Raw genomic sequence first — 24,729 nt, forward strand, 5'->3', positions numbered from 1 at the left:
GGCCCAACTTTATGAAGAACCTGATGGACCATAATGATGTACAGCATCAAAGAGCATGAGCTATCAGAGCAAAGGGCACAACTCTGAACCCGTTATGGGGCGCTCTCCCTCACTAACCATGTAACTACAGAGACCTCTAAACCGCTCTGACAGGGAGGTCTCTCTCAATAAGGAGACAAATACAGAGAGATCTGTATACCCCAGTGACAAGTGGTCTCTCTCACTAGCTAGGACAACATACAGAGACCTCTAAATCCACGTATGGGGCAGCCTGTCTAGCTAGGGCAGAAAATTCACAGATCTCTCTGAACTTCACTTACGGGATAGTTTCTCTCATTTGATTGCCAAAGCCATAGACCTCGCTAAACCAGAGAAACGGCCCTGTAATCAGAGAGAGTTTCACTTCAACTTATCCCAAAAGAAAGAAAATCCCAAAAGGTTTTCATTTTACTTAGAGGAGATAGAGATATCTGTATACATATAAAAGCACTGAAAAAACACAGCACACTCCTTGGGGTGAGGTGGGTGGATATAAAAGCAGAGGGAGATGCTGAGGGAGACGGCCCTGTAACTGACCAGTACAGATATCTCCTCCTACCATATCTAGTGATGAAATTGCTGCCCGGGGCTAGTCAGCCTCCCCTACAATTACAGTTCAAAGATCTGTTTATATTCGATGGGTTACTGGAAGACCGCCCCGTGAGTGGGGTTTAGAGCTGAGCCCATCGTCCGCAAAGCCAAGGCTATAGCTTTCCTTCCCCCCACCGCAACGCACCCTCCACTGATAACGTCGCCACACAGCGGCCGGCCTACAAACGGTCCCGCGCCAGCTCCGCCTGTGACACCGCCCCCTAGGGGAACCCTCTCCTATCTTCCCTCCAATCGGAGCCGCCCGACCGTTTCAAGCGCTGCCCGCCAAACGCAAGCCACGCCCCCCGCCTCCCGCGCCGCGGGAGCTGCTGCGTGGCAGGCCACCCGCCCCCATTGCTCCCTCGGGCGTCCCTCAGCGGCGCCTCGCGCGCACTTCATCAACATTTTCCCGCCCAAACGTAGTCCTTCAGCACCTCAAGATTCTCCCCTCCCCCCCAACGGTCCAAGCGATCACCTCAATGGGGGAAACGCCTTAGAATCGTCCACCTAAATCCTTTTAACACCAAAGCGCTATGGTTTTCCTGGCTGCCCCTTCCTCCTTTTGCAGCACCCTGCTGCCCACAATCACGTTAATTTAAGAGCACAGTGCCCAGCTCTGCAGCAGATTTAACACCTCATTTGCTGTAGTAAGAGCCCTAACAAACTTAGCACCCCCACAAGAGGCACAGGGTACATTTACCACACACCCACACCATGCTGCACATACACACACTGCCTCTCTAATTCAACAGCTCACGTTGTCATTGTTCTGTTCCCAGAGATCTAGCACCATAGCTACTGGTGCATGGATCAATTTAACACTGCATGTTGCCATTATTTTGTGCCCAGCCCCATTAAATGCAGCAAGTATCAGTAATCTGTCAGACAAATATGCCTGGTCGATCGATATTTTGCGCCCGAGTACAGTGGTCCACTATTTATGCTGAGAAAATTTTCAACACAAAAAAGTCCTCTCCAACTAAATAAGTGTAGTGGATTATTATCCAAGTCAGATGCTTGTTGATTACTATTTAACATTCTTAAAAAGGGTATTCTAAACACCAATATACAACTGTTTCCAGTTTTAACTGATAGGGTAGGAACTTTACCTCACTTTCTTCATTTTTAAGTATCTCACCAGTACAAATTGAAGTGTTGCCAACCTATTATGGGTTATATAAATGTATATGCACAGACCAGAATTAAAAACTACACAATACAATTCTTGAGCCTTAAAATTGCACCTGTCTTGCCACAACAGAGAGTTTTATAGGAACTGTGATTATATAGGCAGTAGAAAATGTTAGAGTCCAGCTCTATACATACCTGTTGCAAGTAACTTAAACAGCAAAAATAGATGAACAGAAAAGCCCAGCAATTGAAGAAGACTTAGATAAAATAGGCATTTCTAAAACATGGAGGGATAACACTGATCAGTTACATGCTGTTTGCAGGATATTAGAGGCAAAGAGGCTGAGGTAATACCTTTCATTAGACTAACTTCTGTTGGTGAAAGAAACAAACAACTTTCAAGCTATAAAGAGCTCTTCTTCAGGTCTGGGAAAAGTACTCACTGTCACAGCTAAAAACAAAGTGGAACAGATTGTTTAGCATGAGCAGTTAACACATATTCTCAGAGCCCATCAATGGAAAAGTAGCCCATTAACCCCTCTGCAATCATAGGACAAAAAAGTAGGTTTAGTCGGTTACAAATTGTTATAATAAACCATAAATCCAGTGTAAGATACTGTACTACCTGGCTATCTATTATACAGGAAGGAAAGATTAGGTCACGGAGGTGAGGAGTTGAATTATTGCTAGAAGATTTCATAAATAGAAATAACATTTCGGAGTTGGGAACACCAAATTCCAATTAGTAGATTCCAAGGCCAGAAGGAACCATCATTGTGATCATCTAGTCTGATTTATATAACACAGGCCAGACAAAAATAATTTCCCCAAAATAGTTTCTTTTGAATGAGAGTATTTTTCCAGCAAGTAGTTTAGACAAACTATGGGACAAAGAATCCAGCTAAAAATACATTCAGATTTTTTTTAAATAAACTTCCTATTCTTTGCTCTCTGATTATCTTACTGGCATCAATCAGAGGTTAGGTTGTGTGCGTCAGCTTTTCCATGGATAACTTTGTTTCCTTCTGGTGCTCTATGATTGTTTTAAAAAGGACAAGATGAAAAGTAGCATTACAGGGTTTATAACCTCCTTTCAGTGGTGATCAGGGAAAGAGTTAATACTTTCCCCTTGAACAGAGAATATACCAATAGGTGTCTGGCCTCACAATTGAACCACTAGCTTAGCCAAGAGTAGATATGAGACCATGCTCAGCTAAAGTGAATATTCTTCTGGTTATTGATAATCCTCATTACATAACCTTATGCCACTGTCAGTTTTCATTGCCTCCTTTATCTTGTTAAGAAATCAAATCCCTGGATGATTCTGAAAGCAATCCTTCATTATTTCTCTAATTGGTGCACTATCTGAAAACATTATGTACTGCAGATTTGGAGTTTTAAATTAAATATTAGAAAAAAACCTTATCCTTATGGTTCATATTTCACTAGTGGAAATTTAAATAAAAAATAAATACAAGTAGAAAGATGGGTAAGGAATATAATATTCAGTAGGATACCCTCAATCCCATTTTTGGCCACCAGCCAAGAATGGTTGGATCTGTGCAACAACAGGCTGCCAATGTTTTATCAAGGAGTTCTCACAAAAATTCTCCCTGTGATAAATTACATTCTGAGGCTGCAAGTATTTACAGTAAATAATGTGAGGAGGTTGAGGGATTTATTCTGTTGTTTTTGTCCTTTAAACAGAAACACTTTGTTATAATTACAACTGAGGAACATGGAAAGACCACTTGGCAAACAAATGACTATTAATTGTACTTGCTGGAAATGCTTATATTTTAAGTAAAAATATACTGTATAGATTGAGCGAGCAATAATGATCAGTTTGTATCATCTGTATGTGTGTGTGTAAGTTTTCCCCATACCTTTTTAAAAAAAATGCTGATATGGTGCAATAAAATATTTTTATATGGTCCAGGGGATAAGTGATCTCTGGCAGGGGTAAGCGATAAAGGGGAGATGCTTTCGTTCAACTTTCTGTTCAGTTTACTGGTGGAATTTTAACTAGGAACTGCTTAACTCAATGTGAAAGATGTTTAATTCAATAAATTACAATAGAAAAATCTGAGCAGCTGCAGGCTGTGACTCCTGGAGGGAGAAAGAAGTGATACCTACCTAGAGAGATGCTGACAAAAACAGAAAGTGCGTCACATTTATGTGTGCAAGACAATATCTTCTGCCTTCTCATGTTAATTGCCCACTCAGCAGTGGTTAGCTTTACATTATAAGCCCCATGAGGAATTGCTAGCTGGAGGTCATATGAAAGAGCTATTGCATAGACAGGAGCTTTTTATACAGCATTAGTATTGATATGTGATACAATGCAGTGGCTGCTGCTGTTATCATAGCTGTTGCTATTTTTACTTCTAAGGAAGTAAGTGTCCGATCTCCTTGTTCTTCACCTTGTCTCCTTGCTCCTTTTTCACAAGTAATCTCCCTGGTTTATTTTAATGTCTTCTTAATTTGGCAGGATCCCATCCATAGCATCAGAGCAGAAGCTTCCCTGTCCCTCCCTCTTCTTTCCTACAGCTTGACAGCTGGGGCTGAAGACTCTTCAGCTTTTCCTGTAGCTTCGCATTTGGAGGCTTTCATTTATTCATCATTGTTTCTCCACCACATCCCTACATTCACCTCTGGTAGGAAAGAATGGATAGTCCTCGGGGGCAAGCCATCACACATCAGCCAGCTAGGGATGTTAAAAGACTCCGTGTCATTTCTGTACCATGTCTGAGCTCCTTTTTCACAAGGAAGGGTGGAGAATTTCTGTATAGCTGGAATAGTCAGCCCTCTCAATTTTTTAAAATTTAAACTTAAGATGTGCATGATACGCTTTGCCTCTGCCTATTCTTTTAACTTCAGACAGCAACCAGCACTGAATCTACCACCAGTTCTCTTACATTCTTTTCTAGTCAGTTCAATTTCTTCTTGACCAATTCACTAGGTACATAGGCCAGAGAGATTAATCCAGATTTCCCAGAGTTTAGGGGGAAAGTATAAGCATGATATTTTATATCACTGGGAAACTTTGTTACAAATGGTGCAATGCTACTCATGTTTGGAGTTTTTGTTTAGCAGCTGTAAACACCAAAGGAAGGAGCGCTCTGACTTTAAAGGTAAAATGAGGAGCTGAAATTGGATTGGGCAAATCATTTAACCTCTTGGATCCAGAAGGCTAAGTTAGTCTGCAAGTTACCTTGAAGATACAGGAGATAGGTAAATACCAATTAAAGGAGAAAAGACATGCTTTCAGATATGCAGTGTAGTTGAGATTTTTCAATTAATTGAGCTGGAAAAACAAAGTCTCTTCTAAATTGCATGGGATTCAGCAGAGAAAGCTGACATGCCAAACAGTATTTTTAGACAGAGTGCAGAGAGAGAGAGAGAGAGGTCTTATGGTAGAGAGCCAGAGTGTACAGTATTCCAGTACCATCATGCCCATGAATGGTCAGTTATTGCAAGAGAAAATATTCAGTGATCCAACTTTTATATAAACAAAACTTGCAATTATTAGAGCACGTTAAAAAAAAGAAGAAACAACACTTTCACTTTTATAAGGTCTATGTTTCAGTTAGTTAACTACAGTGCTCTATGACAGTATATTACTCAAAAAAAAAAAAAAAAGAGGGATCAGGATTTGGAAGGGGTAGAGAGAGAGAGAGAGAGACCCCCCATTAAAAAAAAAAGGGTGAGGTTCTTGCTTCTTTCACCAGAGAAGGTTGGGATCTGCCAACTGAAAGCCCCTTTCTGCTCCCCAAGAGGCATACAGAGGAAGTACATAAGTAGAAACCACTTAATTTCCAGATATATTAGATGAAACTAGAAAAATAACTAACCAAAAGTACTAAAACAGTGGAGTGCCCTGAGCAGCTATAATGATTATTACAGTTTATACTGTGCATTACTGGGGCTGAAGCTTATGCTACTTTTATAAAACTTCATTGCACAGTAGTTACACATGGAGAATTATATAAGCATTCTCTATCTTACTTGGACTCTGCTTCTGTAAAAATATAGCACATTGAAAAAGTAACTATAACGACACTTATGTAAAATGTAATATTGCTTAGGTGTTCAGGGCACGAGATTGTAGCTTAAAATGTTTGGCTGACCTTTGAAAATAGAGTTTATGAAAATTCACTGCTCATTGGTGTATTTTTCCCATGGGAGAAAAAAATTTGAATGTTCACAAATCAGCATGTGTGTCTTTTGCTTATCAAAGGCGATTTGTTTGCTCTGTAGCTATATTTTTAGATTAGATGTTAAAATTTAGAATGCAAGGGTCAGTAATTCAGATAGCGTGATATGGAAGCTCCTACTTTTGGTAGCTGTGTTTTCACAGTTTCAATACTGACATCAGAAAAAAATGCAGCCTTCACCATGGTATACTCATCCCCAGAGATTAAGAAAAACCCAAGAATCTGAAATTGGCTTCAAGAGCTGCTAATATGCAACTACGTTCTGTAGAGAGCAGTAATCAATAGAGCAAAAAGTTCTTCAACCCCTCTACTTTATGTGATCACATTAATTTGATCATGACTGACCCAGAGGCGGAAGGGAAGCAATAACACTTACATGAAAGGTGTGTATGCTGTGAATCAAAAAGATAATAAAAATAAGTAAGATGACAGTTATAGATACACAGTAAACTATGAAATGCACATAATTTTAAAAAGCAGCTGAGTTTTGAAGGGCTAACATAGTATGTCTGACTGCATGAAAGCCACGAGCAGAGTGATGATTGGGGTTCTGAACTAGACCCAAATGAAAACGTTAATAGTTAACCAATTTTTATATTATACACCAGTGGTATTAAGTCAGGGCTCCCAGTAAAGAGAGATACACTCAGCATGATTGCCAGACACTCAGTTTTAGACATTTGCAAGCCTCCTGAAACATATAGACACTACCCATGCGTTTGCTATAGATCCTTCCCTCTTATTATAGGTTCTTCTCTAACATGTTACTACTTTTCTCACTTTTTATTCATGTAAATTCTTAGTTAAGATTACAAGTGGGACAATAGTGGATGTATATTTTCATCCTTACTTTTTCCTCTTGCTTGTTTTTAAAATGTTTTCCAGTAAAGGGAGGGCGAAAATACAGAGAGTGAAAAGGGGTGGTGTCAGGTTAGGTATCATATATGAAAGACCAAAACTCTACCCATGTGTATAATCCCTTTGGTAAAATTCAGTTCATGCACACACTATGAAATGCCCTGCTTCGTTACCTTTGCACCATCTTTTTGTTCTGTGTTTGTACAGCATCTAGCACAATAGGGTCCAGGCCCATGACTAGGGCTCCTAGGTGGTACAAATAAATTACTAATAATTTCTCTCATCTTGAGCAATAAAAGTTGACTGGTTTGTTTAAATTATGTTTGTAGTCACTTTATAGTTCTCATTCACAAAATCTAAATTATGATCTAAATTTGATTTGACAGTGTTCCGCTAATTATGTATTAAAAAGAATAGTTACATAAGAGTACCAGCCAACACTGATTTGTTCATGTGCCACTTAGCTATGTTTCTCTTAGGGTCTAATGGCTTTGTTTGCACAGATTAAAAACCCTTTCATACTAAAATGTGATGACTAGAAACATAAGCAATTCACGTATTAACAGCTGGCTCCAAGATTAAAAAACTGTTCAGTCCAAACAAACCTGGAATCGCATCTTTCACTTCCTAACATTATTTTAGAAAATTAAGTTACCACCTTTCCCATTTTGATTGCTTGCTTTGTAAGCTAATCTGGCCATCTGGGAATGCAATCATTTAAAAAAGCAGCACTTCCAAAATAGCAACCCAGAGACATTATATTAAAACCAGAAATGTCCTTAAAGGTATTTGTAATTTGCACAGTTTTTGCCAAATAATAGTCTTTTAAATAATAAACATTGCTTCTAATTTTCACCCATATAAAACCCTTTCAACAACAACAACAAATACAGGGAGCGACTTATCTCAATCAACCAATAGAATAATTTTATGAGATTTGTTTAGGTTTTTATTTTCACAAGAACTGGTAAAAATCATCCAGCATGAGTGGCTGCATGTTATTGATGTCTTGCTTCTGATTACTAGATGCAGAAAAAACAAAAGTTGATTAACATTAACAAATGCTGATGCTATGACAGCTGTGCCTGCAGGCTACATGCTTTCTCAGAACATTTTTATGGCACAGAGAAATATACAATAGACAAATCTGTTGTAAATAGATGCAATCAACACCTGCTCTTCTGTGCCACAGGTCCCCTGCACAGTTTTTTGTAGCCTATATAGACTGGTCCTTCGTGGTGGTTCTTGCATCTAAGACTTCCTAAGCACATATTTGATACCACTTTCATCAGCCTTGCCAATTTCAATGAGAGCAGACTGAGAATCCAGGTGGAATTCAGGGAAGCTGAGAATATTCTGATCCAAATCGGCAAACCCTGAAAGGAGCATCTGCATGCAACAGAACTGAGATTAACTCAGTACCTAGCTCACTTTTATTTTGCAAAGTGGGACAGAGCTGATTAAATTCTTTTAGCAATAGAATCTGAGCAGAAGAAAATAGTCCCATTGGGAAGTTGTCCTGCAGTGATTCAAAAGCTTGTGTATCAACCTCAGAGCAAACTTAAGTAGTAGGGCACAAACCACAGATTGTCTGGGTGTGCTATACTTAGATTTCACCAGCCAAGTATTAAGTTAAAGTCATTAAATATCAGACATAGCTGTATTTCATTAGTAGTGAATAACTCCTGAATATTTGTAGAAGCCCCTTTGGAAGTCTTTGGAATAAAATATAAGGTAGCAATATTACTATTATTAAAAAGCACTACATAAAGTCACATACAAATTTTTGATCATTTCAAATTCAGGAGGTTTAATTTTTTTTAAAATAGTAATAAATATTTTAATTTCAATGCAAAAAAGATTCAATTGTGCAAATTCAAAGTGGAATTGACTGTGATTTGCATGCTTCAGCTTAAACAATAGAACCATCATATTTTTTATTATTCAGGGTCAACAAAATTAATGTTTAGCTTGAATATCACTATGGAATTATCCCACATCTGAAAAATGTACTGAATGTTCTGCAAATTTATTGCTAGATGGTAGAGAGGATTGCACTGTGCAAATGTCATCTTTTAATAAAACATGGATGTGCAAATTGCCAAATATGGACCTGTTGTCTGAATCAATCTTGTGAAGGGCCATGTTCATCAAAAGGATTTACTTTCATATATTACTATCAGGAGTTTTTCCACCAGAAAACCAAAAGCTAAGTAATCTGCAATACTTTAGTCCACACTATGAAAGCAAAAGGACATTTCTTGTAGATCCATCAGTTTGTTTTAGTGGATTAGCAACAAACTATTGACTCTTTTCCTGAAAATAATCTTGGGGACTTGATATAAAAGCTCTGTCTTCACATAGCGTAGGAAAGTATTAAGATGGGATTAATTTGGTTGCTAAAAATGGGTTTATAGAATTTCAGGGGGTTTTCCTATGCAGGTTTTGAGTGAAAGTGCCATCCTTCTAAACATCAAAACTGAGAAACATTGTTTGGAAATGAAACATTTGATTTGAGAAAATGCTGGGAAACTGGGAGAATGAATGCTTACCTATGTTAGCATTTTGTGATTCTGGGATGAAAGGCAGTATAGAATGGCAAGTTGTATTAATGGAATTTGTGGGCACAGAATGATCTACACCATTTCCCCCCTAAATTCTCACTTAAAGTTCCATAGAGGAAATGAGTCCAACAACATTTTCCTGTCTTCAGCCTGCAAACAAGTTGGAATGCTACACAAACAGCATTACAATTTGGAAGCAAATAATTTCCTGTTGCTTTGTTGCTGAAATATTGCTATTTAAATATTTCAGTCTCTTAATATAGACAATTTTTAAAAATTATTTTCAGTCCCCCCAGGGCGTGTCAGGCTGAAGGGTAGACATTAGTAAGAAGCTTGTTTTTCAAAGCAGAAAGACTTGGTTTTATCTGCATTTTCAGTGCTGTAATGAAGCAGCTGCACTGGTGGCAGCTATGTCAGCAGGAGAAGCCCACTTGTTGACATAGTGCTGTCTATTCTGGGGATTAGGTCAGTATAACGACGTCACTCAGTGGCGTGGATTGTACTGACATAAATTGGTAGCTATGCTTCCATGGATGCTGTCTGCTAGTGATGGAAAGAGTATGAGGGTTCCATGTGTCAACAGATCACCAACTTCTTTGGCATCATCTTCAGAAACTCCTTGGTGATGCTGATGCACAATAATCCATGCAAGAGCCATAAACACTGAAGACTAATTTGCAGCTAAACACAGCTACTCTTTTAGAAAATATTTAAAACAAACGTAATTTATGCCTCCTGTCAGACCTGCTGTATTATGGATTGTGGTCCAGTTGCCAGCACAACCAGACTTTTCCCTTTCTGGCAGAACTGCTTGTAGCTCCAGTGCGGCTCTCAAAGTCATTCTCAGCCAATTCTGAGGAAATCTCTCAACACTGTATACTGGCAAGGAGAAAATACATGCTCATGTGTTCATAGTCTCAGATAAAGTAGCAGAAAAATGCCATGCCCAATAGCTCAAGACAGAAGATAATAAAGACTGCATATAAATCTTCAGATGAAAGACTCTATGAGTGCAACATTTTCATCTCTATAAAATTCAATTAATATACCTTTGAAATGCAGTAATCCCTGAGATTAAACAACACACGTTATTACCACTACCTGCAGCACTACACAGTGGATTCAATTAGAAAATTAAAAATCGTACACTATTTAAAACTAATGGGGGTAATTTCAGATAAGTAGACTGTACAGTTGTTACCGTAGATGAATTCTGACCAGGACCACCGGAATGAAGGCTTCTACTCTTTTGAGAAATTTCATGAGATCTTAAACGCTCACAAATGGGACCTTGGATTAAATTATTTTCCTGAATTTTTTTTTTTTTTTTTTTTTAAACTGCAGAATCCGTCTTCACATTCACAACATCCATTGTCTAGATAACAATCAATCAGACACACCATCTCAGTGGACTAGATGTGCCATTTATACATTAGAGTAACAGAATTATTGTAGTGAATCTCTTCTAATTAAACTGAAAAGTGAGATTTACTGGGGAAATCTGAATAAGTAGATTCTAGTTACCATACTGGTGTTTAGTCTTAATTTTTTCCCTCCAAAATTGTTAGGGAAATTTAGATTTTTTGGTATTTTTAAAAGGCTTTTACTTTTGTTCATACAAATATAATGGGTATGTTCGTATATGTAAATTCTCTTATTTTAATATCTTTAAATGCCCATTTTACCAATGCAAGTTTCAATCACACTCAAATTGGTATAGATTTACTTTTGCCACAAAATGATTCTCTAATTGCTAAAATGTATAGGCAATAGTATCCGAACATACCTACCCTATCCTCAGATTGATTCCCAGTAGATTCCTTTTTTGCCTAGGTAAATTCAGCTACAAGCTATGGTTTATTCAGAATTATAGATGGTTTATAAATCTATTCACTTTAACTTTCAGGTGTAAGGGATAATACCTCCTACTTCACTGGGGTACTGTGAAAATTAGTTAATCACACTGAAGTTATAAAACATTGCTTAACTCTAAAATAGTACTAATGATACAAGATTTTTCTTAATGTATATTTTCTGATTGTTTGGTAGGGAGTACCCGTCAATTACACCTGAATCACCCATATGAGTTACAATTCTCTCTGGAAAAAAGAATCCCAAACTGTCTAGCAGCCCACATAGCACTTCTGTTTCCAGGAAATTTAATGATTGTTATTCAAGTGCAGCAATGTGCTTGGCATTGTACAAGACACAACATGAGATTCTTTTCTCTTGTAGTCTAAAGCCTGAATCCTAGTTTGGGATTTACGACTGGGGATCTGATGCAGGATTACGGCCTAAAAATACACAGAAGATAGGCTGTACTGGAAAAGCTCAGAGAAGGGAATAATTTGATATTATGTTAACTCACTTGTGGACATCATATGAAATGAGCTGGTATCTATATTTAAAGATACCAAGTTACTACTTTAAGTATCCCAATAATTAGAAGATTAGTAGATAACAAATGAAGTACTTAATCCTTTGGAACGAGGGAGGATTGACTTTACTGCTGTAACATTTGACTACTAAAAGCTCACGGGAGAGGAGAGAGATTTCAAGAATTTCTACTAGCCTACATGACTAAAAAAGCTTTAATTGTAAGGCAACTTTAAGAATGGAACCTCAGCAGTTACTTTCTTTGCATTCCAAGAACACAAACAAGCACCACAACTTTCTGAATTGATCATTGTCTCAAATGCTAGTTGTCTCAGCTTTTTTCTTTCATAGAGGAAATATCATATGAAAGAAAGAAAATAAGGCATACAAATCAAAACAATCTGCTGAAAATGTGATTCTCAAGCGAGAAAGAAATATGCTGGTGCTTTTAAAAAAAGGAACTTAATTGAAAACGTTGCCATTTGAATATCATTGAATTAGTGTGTGTTTTAGTGAAGGTGCCCTTATTTCAATGGCTAGTTACAGTCTCTGTAACAAGTTTAATTTTTAATGTTTAGTTAGACTTTATGGGTTAAACTGGGGAGTTTGAGGTGATTGAAACCCGTGGCATCTGCAGCCATATGCATGGTGCATACCACTGGCAGCAGGGCAACAGAGGAGGAGAAGGGAGAAAGGGGCAGTTTGCCTTAGGCCTTCCATTTCAGAAGGCCCTCACCCACGGGGTGCTGCGACCTGACACATGAGGTGGCAACCCCTGTGCACAAGGTCACGATGCCACTCACTCATTTGTCCGGTCCCCCATCTGTGGAGCGGCCAACAGGCCAAACCGGACGCCGTGCACAAGATCACGAAGCCCAGGGATGGATGCGAGGGTTGACCCTGTGGGACAGGAGCCACTATTGTATGGTGTACATGAGGTAGGCTAACTCTCCTGTCTGGGGGGCTGAATGTAGCGCAGATTTGGTGGGTGAGACACTGTGGTTCCAGAGTGATTAGTGGTAATGCCTGAGATCTCTTCAGTTCACATGGTTACATGTGTGGACCTTATGGAAGAATTTTGGGGACACCTCTGATTGAAACTAGGACCTCTTCCACTGTATTATGTGTCTGTTTTGCTTGAGCTAAAGGATTAAGTTCCCTTGCTGGCAGATGGAGAAGGAGCAGACTCATCTGCTTAGGCAAACCAGATACTAGAGATGGACAAATATCCATACAGAAGCAATGTATGAGCACTTAAGAAATGTGTTTCTTGGCACATTAATATGAGATGTGATGACTTTTTTTTCACCTGATTCTATTCTTCTCGCTACGTGTCACACCAAGATGGCCCCTTTCACATAAAGGAAATGGATACTCCACACTCTTTGAAGTGCATTTTTTCATCAATCACATTAAAGAAGTAATCAGATCAACACTTGAACATGAAAGCAAATTGATATGTATCATTTATTTCAAACTGTACTATTAATATGAAAAATCTTAACTGCAGCAGTTCTGTTTTTTCTTTTTGGTGTGGCAATCAGCTTTAATAAAGAAAGAGGAGGCAGAAGATTTTTGTAACAGATAAAGGCAATTTGTTACCGTCTCAAGTGAAATTTCTGCACAACAACAGGATTATTTACCTTTTTTGTTCTTGTTTAAAATTATTGGTGAAAAAGGCCACTGTGAAAACCTTGACAATATAATATTTGGAATTTTGGTTTCTGGAATAAACTGCTTTCATTTGCACACATGGAAAAACGGTAGTAGTCAACACTGCCACCATATGGTATTGAGCGTCACTGCACTGTTACACTCCCCATTTAAAAGAACACTGACAGGTCAAATTACTAAGTTTTGTGAAAAAGATTTTATGAAATCTTGAACTGATAGAAAAATGCACAATTTTGTTAACATTACATTTATTCTAAAACAAAGTTTTTCAGCAGGAACATTTCTCAACTCTGGGGGCAACTCAAACATCACCATATTGTGCTAGCTCATAAGAACCTAAAAGTTAAGTGACTAGAAACTATTAAGTCTATTTCCATTGTCCAAAGCTGCAAGAAACGCAAAAAGTAGATTACAGAAAATTAGATTTTTAATATTCTTTCACTTTAATAATCTACAGTATTATTTGTAAGATAGGTATGGAAATTTACTTTTAAAAAATGTGGTTAACCTGGCATATTCAGAAAATAATCTTAAAATAATCCAAAGTAATAAAAAGCAATAGTTAAAAATAAATGTAAAGAGAAAAATCTTTAGCTCATTTAAATAGGTGCATTAACAGTACTGCAGAGAATTTATAACTTGCCTGCTCATTCCACTCAATCCTTGGGTCTAAAAATGCACTGAAACTTTTTGGGAAAAAATATTAAAACTTCAGAGTAGAAAAAAATAAACTAGCATTAAAAATGAACTTTGACACAAAGAAATTATGACATTTGAGCTGCATCCACAGTATTTAATTTGTCTGAATAATATAGTTACAGATAAACAAGTTCACTCCATATACAATTACTGATACTTTTTTATACAGTTCATATTTCAATACATCAACACTTATTTACATGTTATTTATGTACATTAACATCTTTTAAAGTCAGTGCATTGTCAATAAGTTTTATACAATAATTTACAAAGAGAATGTAGTTAACTTAATAAATTTCCTGCTAATTCATGAATTAATTTAATTTAAAAAAATTAATTACAACCAACATAACAAACACAGAAGATCAAATAACATTAGTAGATTGAGCTACCTGCTTAAATAAATCCTTTTAAAGTAAATAATTTGAAAATCTTTCAATTTTCATGGAGTTTGGCTAGGGAGATATAGACAAATGTGATCACAAAATCCCTAAATGAGAAATTTCACAATTCATAACATTTGCTTTTCTTCAACCTCACTGGTTAGACCATTCTAAGGATAAAAGAACACACAGAATAGGGATTGACACTTTAGGTCAAAGACAGTACTTATTCTGAAACTGATCTGCAATCCTTACAGAAGTACAACTTCCATTTAAGATTGTGGGATTTTTGCCTGAGTAAAGACAGCACGATCAACTTTATATAGTTTCTTCAATGGATCAAAACAACCCCTTTCTGAAAAGTATATACTTACCAGCTGATTTGGCATTGTTGTAGACACACTGAAAGGAAGTTGAATATTAACTAATTTTACAGATCTACAATATAAATGTAAATTTAATCAGTAATTACGCCAAATCTAAAAGAGGGATGCTTAAGGAAATGAATGATAAAATTACTTGCTGAGGCTCAGTTGAAGAAAAGGCTGAAAAGAGTGAAACATTCACCTCGATTCAGATATGCTAACAATTTAACACTGCTAAAATATTAAAAGAAATGCCTACTCATAAATAACCTTTTTTCCAGTCTTGAACAAGAACCAATCCTGCATTCCTTGCTCATGCAAAAGCCCCACTGACTTACAAGGGAGTTTTGGATGGGCAAGGAAAGCAGAATCTAGCCAGTGAATAATAAAATGAGCGTCAAGTAATAGCAAATTTGTTGACTAACGCTGTTAAAAAGCGTTTTTTCCCCAAAACCCGGCAAATTAATGCCTAATCTGGTACAGTAAGAAAATTTGAAAATGCAAACAAATTAAAAAATCTAATCCAGTTTAAATTATGAAATGAACAAAAATGGTTCCTGAATCTTAAAGTAACTACCTGTCAACCATAATTTCTTACATTTGTTTCAAAAGATATAGTAGATAATAGTGACATCCATTCACCCTAGCGCCCTCACAGCAATAAAAATAAACAATGCTTCTGAATTTTAATTGTATGAATTTTTTTAAAAGTGCAAACTTAAAAGCAATGCTAGTAATGAAATATAACATCTTTCCTTCCATGAGCTGGGAGCACTTTGTGCAAAGTATACATTCAGACAATGCATGTAACCACAGATATTCCCTCAAGCCTGAACAGTCTTTTCAATTGTCTAAAAGATAGTATTCCTTAGGCCAGATAGCCATTCCTGAAACTTGCTGATTTACACAACTAACATGTGGAAAAAACACAAATTATAATAAACTATTCAAGTGCAGAAATCAATCTGCTCTCAAATTATGATTTGGGTGTGCTCCCGACATATTGAAAGCAACGATACACATAAATAGTGGCAAAAATGGAAAAATTCCATAACTATTCTGTAAATTTTGTGCACTTTTCATTTTCTTGCTTTCCTTGTCTTGCCAATAAAATGGGATAAAACTTCTCGAAAAAGGAGGTAGCAATATCATGTTGTCAATAGACAACACTACAAATTTTTCCCGTCATCTTGAATAGAACCTAAAGATTTTGTTAGAATAATTGGTAAACTCTACACTACTCTGTTTAGCTCTGATTTAGGCTATTTCATTTAGCTCTTATTTGGTCCTTGTTGGCTTTCATCAAACCATTTTATTTAAAGGCCAATGGCAGTCTTAGTCTGATGTCTAATATCAGAATTGTTTAGAGCATGTAGTGAGATATTAGAACAAAAAACAATGTTTATGTTAACTGCTATCTAATGAGCTTTTTCTTTTTGTGCTTTCTGCTCACAGGATAAGACCACTGACATTTAGCTCATCCACTTCAATAACACTGCTGCCAAATGTAAGTTTTAAGTTGTCATCCTGCATGCTCTCAAACTGTCCATGGAAGATCACTTGTTTACTGTAAAACACAGTACTTTTTATAATCAGACTCAAAATCTTCATCCATGCTGCTTGTGTCTGCCATCTTTTTGCCATCTATCTTTGGCAGAAATTGTGCATAGTCTACCCCCTGCTGTTCGTAGAAAAGAATGTAGGCAGAGTCCGTGTCAATTTCATCAGGATGTAATTCCTGTAAGCAGAACAAACATTTGTTAAAACTTGCAGTTGTACCATTGAGCTATCATCTCTGAATTTCAATACATGCATTTACTGTAGAAACAATCAATCATTTTAAATGGATAGTTAGAACAAGAACAGTCACATTTTCTCAGTCTGCCTTATTTTATTCATCAGAGCTCATTTATTTACATGAAAAGTTAGTTGACTTTGATAAGTGCAATTATTTAGAAAACATTCAAACTACGATTATCCAGTAGTTTCAATTCAAAATGTCTAGCACAAATGTCAAAATATTTCTAGGCTGTTATCAGACAGCTGTTTCATTTTGGTTCAAATCATCAAGTACTTTTTCCTTAATCGTGTTAGCAGTTGATATGCAAATTTTAATGTTAAAACATTTCCAAGTACAGTTTCAGATCACCATTCTAATGTTCACATGTGACTATTTCTCAAGTTATTCATATTTCTAAACACTTCTCATAAAATTGAGTTTTAGCCCCACAAAACTAATCTTTTATGAAAATGAAATATTACCTTACAGCTGCTGTCATTGTAACAGTACCACTTGTTATTTGGGTTTTTGGCATAAGTGACATAATGACCTCCTCCCATAATTCCTGAATGGCACTAAAAAAGATTTTTTTGTATTAAAAACATAGCATTAATTGAGATTGAAAGTAATCCGTGTTGTCACTGAGCGATAATGGTTCAAGACATCCCTTGAAATGAACAGATCCTAAAATGCTCATCTACTGAATGCCTCAAAGTTACAATCTGTATTTGGTCAAAGCTCTTTCCTCTGAGATGTCAATGCAACCGAGAGGAGTTTCTAGCTACAATGTAACTAGGATATACCAATGGCTTTATTCAAGGGGATGAAAGGTATATCATGGATATCTTCTGGCAGTTCCAGCTCAACATGGTGAAACTGAACAGTCTGGCAAGTATCCAGCAGGGTAAGTGTGTCTAGACCTGACAGTCAAACCTCTCCCAAAGATTCACTTCTTCTGAAAGGGCTACAAATGCTTATAAGTCAATTAAATGCCCTCTCCACTCCAAGTCAATATGAGAGAATATAGTGAGTGAGAGAGAAGGGAGAAGTTTAAATAGCATCAAACAGCAGTACCATCAAATGCACACAATGGTTCTATATAACCAGTTCATCTAGTTATTTCGTCATCAACCCTCTACTGTCTGCCCCCTTCATTAGATAAGTGCCTAGCATGCTTTAGATGCTGCATTCATAAGTATTAATACCGGTAGGAAGTTAATGAGTTTTGTATTTTCCAGACTGTCAAATTAATATTCAATATATCTATATCAGTCTACATCAGTGTTTCTCAATTATATTTCCCCCCCGGAACCCTTGCCCAACCATGCCAGACCCTCCGCCGAAAAGTCCAAACTATCTACCCCTTTTCGGCAGCGCGGTGAAGGCAGCTTTTGGTGCCGCACTAACAGCTGTTCGGCGGCCCCATCAGCTGTTCAGCGGCGCGATAGCAGCTCATCGGCGGCTCGCTGACAGCTGTTCGGCGGCGTGCAATTTAGATTTATTTCGGCGGCGCGGTTCCGCTTTTTTCGACAGGGTTTCACGGAACACTATTTGAGAAACACTGGTCTACATACATACCCCTCAAACATTAATTTGGCAGGCCAATATCTGTGAAGCATTTTGAGAAAGTAAAACTTTACGTAAATGATACTAGAGCTAATAATTAAAGTAACAGGTGAGAAACTAAATCTGGCAAAAGTCAGGTTAGATATGAGGAGACTTTTAACAATATGAACAATTATGATCTAGAATATGCTTAGGAAGCAGCTGAGTCCCCATTATTAATAATCTTCAAAAAACATTAGAAAAGTTCCCAGTGGAATCAGAGCACAGAAAGATCTTATTTGACACAGGGAATGGGAATATGACCTAAAAAGTCTCCTCCAATCCTAACTTCTTGTGGACTGTGCTGTACGTCACATAATTTTGAATATCTGGGTCTGGCAAAGCTCTCAAGCTCAGGGTCTAACTGATCACCATATGCAGGGGATTAGACAGAATTTTTTCCCAGGCCAGACTGGCAGTGACTTTGCTTTCCTCTACAACACAGAATAAAGGTTGCTTGCCAGGATCATCTGGGTATATCTCACAAACAGTTCCCAGTGATTGCAAGGGCCTTGGGCATTGATGCACCTCAGTTCCTCCTATTCTCTGCCTGTGGCACACCGTTTCAGTTGTTGGGTTTAGTATTCAGGTGTTGGTGGCTCTGTAACACACAGGTCAGACCTGATGATCTGGTGGTCCCCTCTGGCCTTAAATTCTGTGCCTGACTCATATATTCAAGCAGAAAAACACTGTGCAGAGATGAACTTTTCCATTATATTTAGCTTTATGGTAAACTAAATTTACTGAGAATAAATCTATTTCATTCTCTTTTTTGGTTATTCTTCTCATCTGTATTGCATGTGAAAGTCTAAACTTAATAACAAAATTGCAATTTAAGCAAATTTTACTTTTATAAAATGTCAACTTACCGAAATTGCATATAGATTGTAAATAGGGTTAAAACAGACTTCTCTTTGGTCATCTGTAATATCCTCCTCACTGTGGTTATCAATCACACCATTGATACTGCCATTACTATATGCATTCTGCTCACAAACATATCCATTGGCTAAAGTCATCTCGTCCTGAAAAATGAATAATTCACTCTGGCTACCACCCAAAATGTGTTCTTTGCTAATGGCATCTCCTTGGTCAGAAGTAAGTTTCTGTTCCTGGTCAGTACCATTCTCTTTACTTGCATCCAAATTTTCTTTGCTATTTGATAGTTTGTTTTTACATATCTGTGGTAGCCGCAGCCGCCCTTTACCTCTTCCTAAAGTCCTTGGGCTACTATTTGGGCTACTGTTTTTACTTGAAGGACAGCTGGTTCCACTTTTCCTCCCTGGTGATGGAGATGCTGTAAAAGAAAAAAGTTAAAACCTTCTATAGTAAGCAAGCTGAAAGCCTAGATTTTAAAATATAAGATTTCTTCCAATAAACAGAGAAATTAATTAATTAAACTTTTGTGATGACTAATAGTTCCTTTCTAGCCACCAATGCATACTTTATAGATAAGACTACAAATTGAGAATATTAATTTTATGTGGATTAGCTGGTACATCTTGCTATAAAAGAACAGGTCTCTTACTTCCCACAATCCACACTGGCACAAACAGCTGAATAACTTCAAGCCACAGAAAATTAGAAATGGCAATATATACCACTCATGAATAACTCAATTCCTTATTAATAAATACTGACATTGGCTTACAATGGAAAACAGTGGCAGAAATTAATATTTCAGAACAAACAAATTCTGAATAAATAAAATACAAATAAAATAATTTTTGCAATGAGTAAACACTTCAATTGGCTTGTATTTCATTAGTTCAAGGGTAAAAGATGATTTTGAAGGAGGAACTACCATACTTCTTGCTATAGGTCAATAATCACTAATTTCCACATTGCAACTTATAGGGAGACTGATTTCCTCTATTCCCTACCTTTGATATTATTCAAGATGTTACCAGTGTTAAATGAAGATGGACTCCTGTTCAGCACATCCCCTTCACCTGATGTATAAGTATTTTGTAGATCTGTTTTTCTAGGCTCCCCTTGCAGAATCCGTGGCTCAGAAAGATCATCAACCTGGGGAGTTAGCTGCTTTCGTTGACAATGACTTGGATCCCTTTGTACCAGAAAGGCACTTGGGTCAAAACTTTCTCGAGGAAATTTAACAATTTTCTGAGATTTTATCCAGCGGCCATTTACAAACTGAAATCGTTTCAGGTGAATTATCTAGGTGAAACACATTAAAGAAAACAAGGTGATGGTTATATCACTATGACCAAGCCAAGTAATTTAAATGTTTGTTTTATCCGTCCAGAGATAGACATACTATAAAATAATAGCACAAATCAACTTGCATTGTATAATGTGTGCGGTATCTGCATCTAAAGGGGCAACATTTATCAACCAACATTATATAGGAGATAAAGCTTTAGTAAGAAGTGATAGAGAGGGTTGCACCCATCTATTTAAATACTTCATGTGCTTTGGAAAACTTACAAATTCAAAGGCAGCAAATGTAGATGCAGTATAACTGAAAGATGAGAACAAGGCTGTGTTAACAGAGGTAACAGAGCCAATGGCAATGCAATGAAAATTTCAATCCTTTGCTGCAGCAGAACACATTTAAGCAGAACTGTAGTAGGTACTTTTTCATTTACATTACATGAAACTGATAATATATGTGCAAGCAAGTTCAGGTTGGATCATATATGATAGCCATGATTCAGTTCAGACAGAAAGGAACACAGGTAGATCTAAACCTTCCTTATTCTGTGAAAGTAGGAAGATGTACTCAGCAATTGCAACTCTTGTGATGAGTGTACTTTGTTACTGTTGCCCAAAAGAAAAAGAAAATTATAGAAAGTCATACCAAAATAGGGGGAAGCCTCCAAAGGTCCAGTTTTTTAGTGGCCAGGCAATGAGTCTTGCATTTGGAACAGTAATACATCTCATCTTCTCCCAGTTCCTCCTCACTGGTAAATGCTCTTAGACAGCTATCCAGATTGATGGGTTCCGCCTGAGCCCGCCGGCTTTGTTCAACACTTTCGTGCTCTTCTACAATCTAAGGAGGTTACCAGATAAGATAAACTTTATATCTTGGCAACTTTCCTAATACCTCAAATAGATATCAAGTACTTCAGAATCACGTCCAGGGATTTTAAAAATACCTTGCAAATTTATTTGAAAGTAACTTATGTAAATTTGTTTGCAAGAAACGTCAAAAGCAATTTTATGTGACTAAGATGACAGACATGTGACTTTATGTGAAACTCAGGAACATAAATTCTTCAGATACGACTGCAATAGCCAGGATAGCAAATTTTTTCCACTTCAGAAGATCATTAAAGCTGTCAAATGGAGGAAGTGGCTAAAAAAAGTCAAAAGCTTTTTATAAAAACTAAATAAGCAGGGCTTGGAGCATTACCTTTTTCGCATGCTTTATTTGATCTAGATTCTCTTCAAGCAATTTTTTTTTTTTTTTTTTTTTTTTTTTTAAAAGCCCACATCTTTTTGTCCACATTGTCAAATTTAGGAGAGTTATTTATTTTAAAAATAGTTCAATGTCTCCTCTTTAAGACTATCAGGTAGAGAGAGGTTACTACAGAATTTTGTAAGAGATTCCCTTTTTTGTTGGATTCCTCCATTTCAACTGTGTAGGAAGGAAATAAACACAAGGCACATATAGTGCTTTTTACCAAAGGATCTGAAAAAATCCTTTACAAATGTTAATTAAGCCTCAGACACTCACATGAGGTACAACAGGTATTACACATTCACTCTACATATAGGCAAACTGAGGCACATTGAGGTCCATAGCAACTTGATGGCAGACATAAAAAAATAGGATAGCTTTAGGAGATACAGTTATTTTGTTGTAATATGTACTTAATGGCATTTCCCATTTTTTCTGTTAATGGGATATTCATTTTCCCTTTCAGAGTAACAAGATGTTCAGATAGCTCTAAGGATCCTTTATTTAGATGCAATTTTTCTAGTCTATCCTCTAGAATTTACTCATACTTGAAAAAAAGTTTATTAGCTACCTTCTAACCACCACTTTGGTTACCTCCCAGAAATTCTCTCTAGGGACTTTTATCGTTACCATTTAATTTAAAAGTACTATATTATTGTTTCCTATGCTACCTTCACACATACTGTGTCCTTCAAATTGGGACATGGTCTCCTGTTCAACTCCATGTGTAAATGGAGACTCAGACTGACATCCATTGGACCATGGTTGGACCATTATATAACGCCTGAAGAAGTATCAAATGCTCCTTGTATTCGTGGCTAACAACAAAACAACCAGTCTAGTTGTGTGTGCGTGGATTGGGGTAAAGAAGTTAAATTTCGCTGGTGACGACTAACTCTCCGTATGCCTGACAGATACCCTATATGTCTTGAGAGCGTATGGTTGAACTTTCATCTTTTCCTAAGTTACCATCTTGGTTCAACAATAAAGGAGGATGGTTATGCAGTTAAAATCTCCTCCAAATTTAGTCTCCCTCTTCTTAAGCTTCACATTCTGGAAATAATCTGCAAAAAAGTTTGGCCTGACCTTAGTTTTGGGTGTAGATTCTGCCAATCGTAACTTCTTTACACAGCTTGGAGCCTCTAAGTACCAGATCTCTGCCTTCCTTATCTTTGACCTGGTCATCCACCTGTAAAGCTATGTTTTTAAAAAAATTATTGCCACCCCTTGTTTCTTAGCATAACCTTCTCTCCTAACCTTGGCACAAGTACCTCTCCGAGATGTGGTGAACAACGAAAGCACTACACAAACGGTCAGACACCCAGTACTCTGCTGACAAAGAGAGGTGGCACAGCAAGTACTCCAGGAATGAATTGTAAGGGGTGCATTGGCATATGGATCTGATTCCCTGAGGGATGGAGGAATGAATGGGGAGAGCAAGAGGGCTGCAGTTCGGTGTTTTATTTTTGCTCTCTGCATCCATGATGGCGTAAGCAAGTTTTCCATGGTACAGATGCTTTGACTTGGGCTGAAGCTAGCCTTGTACTCTATCATTTACTATGGGATGCAGATAAGGAAAGTCATGTCTTTTACATTTAGATATTGAAAGACGTGACTACTTTGTTGTTGCTATTTTTAAGAATACCCACACTTTTGCAGGTGCTTGAAATCCAATTCAGGCAGGCAAAGTCAGTTGCTTCATTTGCCATCTCTACAACCAGCACATTACAGCATGAAATGTGTAGATATTGTGCTTCAAAAGTGTCCCTTCTCTGACCCTGAAGATCCAATATTTTAATGTTTTTTTCCGAACACTAATTTTCCACAGAGGGCTTGTTTAGACAAACAGTTTGTGTGCAGCAGGCTTGGGTGTAAATCTACAGTGCACTAACTGGTCATGTGGACCCTGCTACTGTGCACTAAAAGTTCCCGAGAGTGTTTTGATCTACTCTGCTTTGAAACAGGAGTAGGTCAATGTGCGCTAGGGAACTTTTAGTGCACGGTAGCAGGGTGGACACAGATGGTGTGCAGCACGCTAGTGCGCTGTAAATTTACATGGCACTTTGCCACGCACTAGCAGTTCCTCTAGACAAGCCCCCAATTCCGTCCAACATTCTGAAATGTTCTCCATTACAATCAAAGGGGCAAATTCACCTCTTCTGTGTAACTCCACTGGTTTCAACTGAATTAACACCAGGGATTAATTTGGTCCAAATTAAATGATGCCATTATTAGGCCAGATGTTTCTTGTACCTCTTGGAACTTACCTCTCCACATTCTGTAATTCTCCCTTTCTCAGTCCCTATCTCAAGGTTTTCAGCATCTTCAGCATTCTTCAGTCTCCACTCCCCCTCCAAACCCCTCATAATGTCAGAGCCATCAAGTCTCCACAATCACAACATTTAAACTCAAATCAGTTTCCCCCCAGCACACACTCAAAGCTAGCAACCCCCTTCCTCAGCTAGCCACTTTCACATTTCAAAACAGAGAAACCAAATTAAGGGAATGCTCCTTTCTCTATGTGGCAGGATGTCACAAGCTGCCCCTTCATGAACAAACACCTTACTCAATACCGGTGTCTCTGAGTTGCTAATACGGCCCCTTTACTGCTCTAAGTTTCCACTAAGGACACTTGCTTGAGAATATTGGGTGAACCTGGCTGTCCTCCTTAACTATTTCGAGGCCTCTACAGATCTCTTCAAAACCCCACCAAATGGCTATGCCTCTGACTTCTGGGTTTGAGAAACTACTAAACTTTTATTTAACCGCATTAAACAAACATCATAGTATCTTACCATAACCTTTCTACTTCTTACTCTATGAGGGACTAAAGTCTAATCTTATAAGAGCTTAGCAGCGCTTTCCTTCTTGATCACACTTTACCCCACAGACCCACCCCAGTGATCTTACTCCATTTCTCCTCAGCAGCTAACAGATGATCCTTTGAATTCCAATCAAGCCCCCTGAAGTTCCAAACTGGATGCAACTTCCATCCAGGAGGCCAACTCTCCGTGTCTCCATGC

At 37.6% G+C, this 24,729-nt stretch overlaps 1 protein-coding gene across 4 annotated transcripts in view; it reads right to left on the reverse strand.

Moving 5' to 3' along the window:
- Positions 1-14,229: 14,229 nt before the first annotated feature.
- USP32 (ubiquitin specific peptidase 32) overlaps positions 14,230-24,729 on the reverse strand; it is a 126,120-nt gene continuing 115,620 nt past the window's right edge. For all 4 annotated transcript variants that reach the window (XM_067538131.1, XM_067538130.1, XM_067538128.1 and 1 more), the window contains 5 exons: positions 21,104-21,295; positions 20,166-20,460; positions 19,152-19,579; positions 17,160-17,252; positions 14,230-16,635 (listed from right to left, as the gene is read on the reverse strand). In XM_067538131.1, coding sequence (XP_067394232.1) covers positions 16,462-16,635; positions 17,160-17,252; positions 19,152-19,579; positions 20,166-20,460; positions 21,104-21,295 — 1,182 coding nt within the window. In that variant the 3' untranslated portion in view covers positions 14,230-16,461. The remainder of the gene's footprint in view (positions 16,636-17,159; positions 17,253-19,151; positions 19,580-20,165; positions 20,461-21,103; positions 21,296-24,729) is intronic.

This window comes from Emydura macquarii, unplaced genomic scaffold, assembly GCF_026122565.2.
Source record: "Emydura macquarii macquarii isolate MOO-44397 ecotype Brisbane River unplaced genomic scaffold, CSIRO-AGI_Emac_v2 contig_450, whole genome shotgun sequence".
NCBI classification, from domain to species: Eukaryota; Metazoa; Chordata; order Testudines; family Chelidae; genus Emydura; species Emydura macquarii.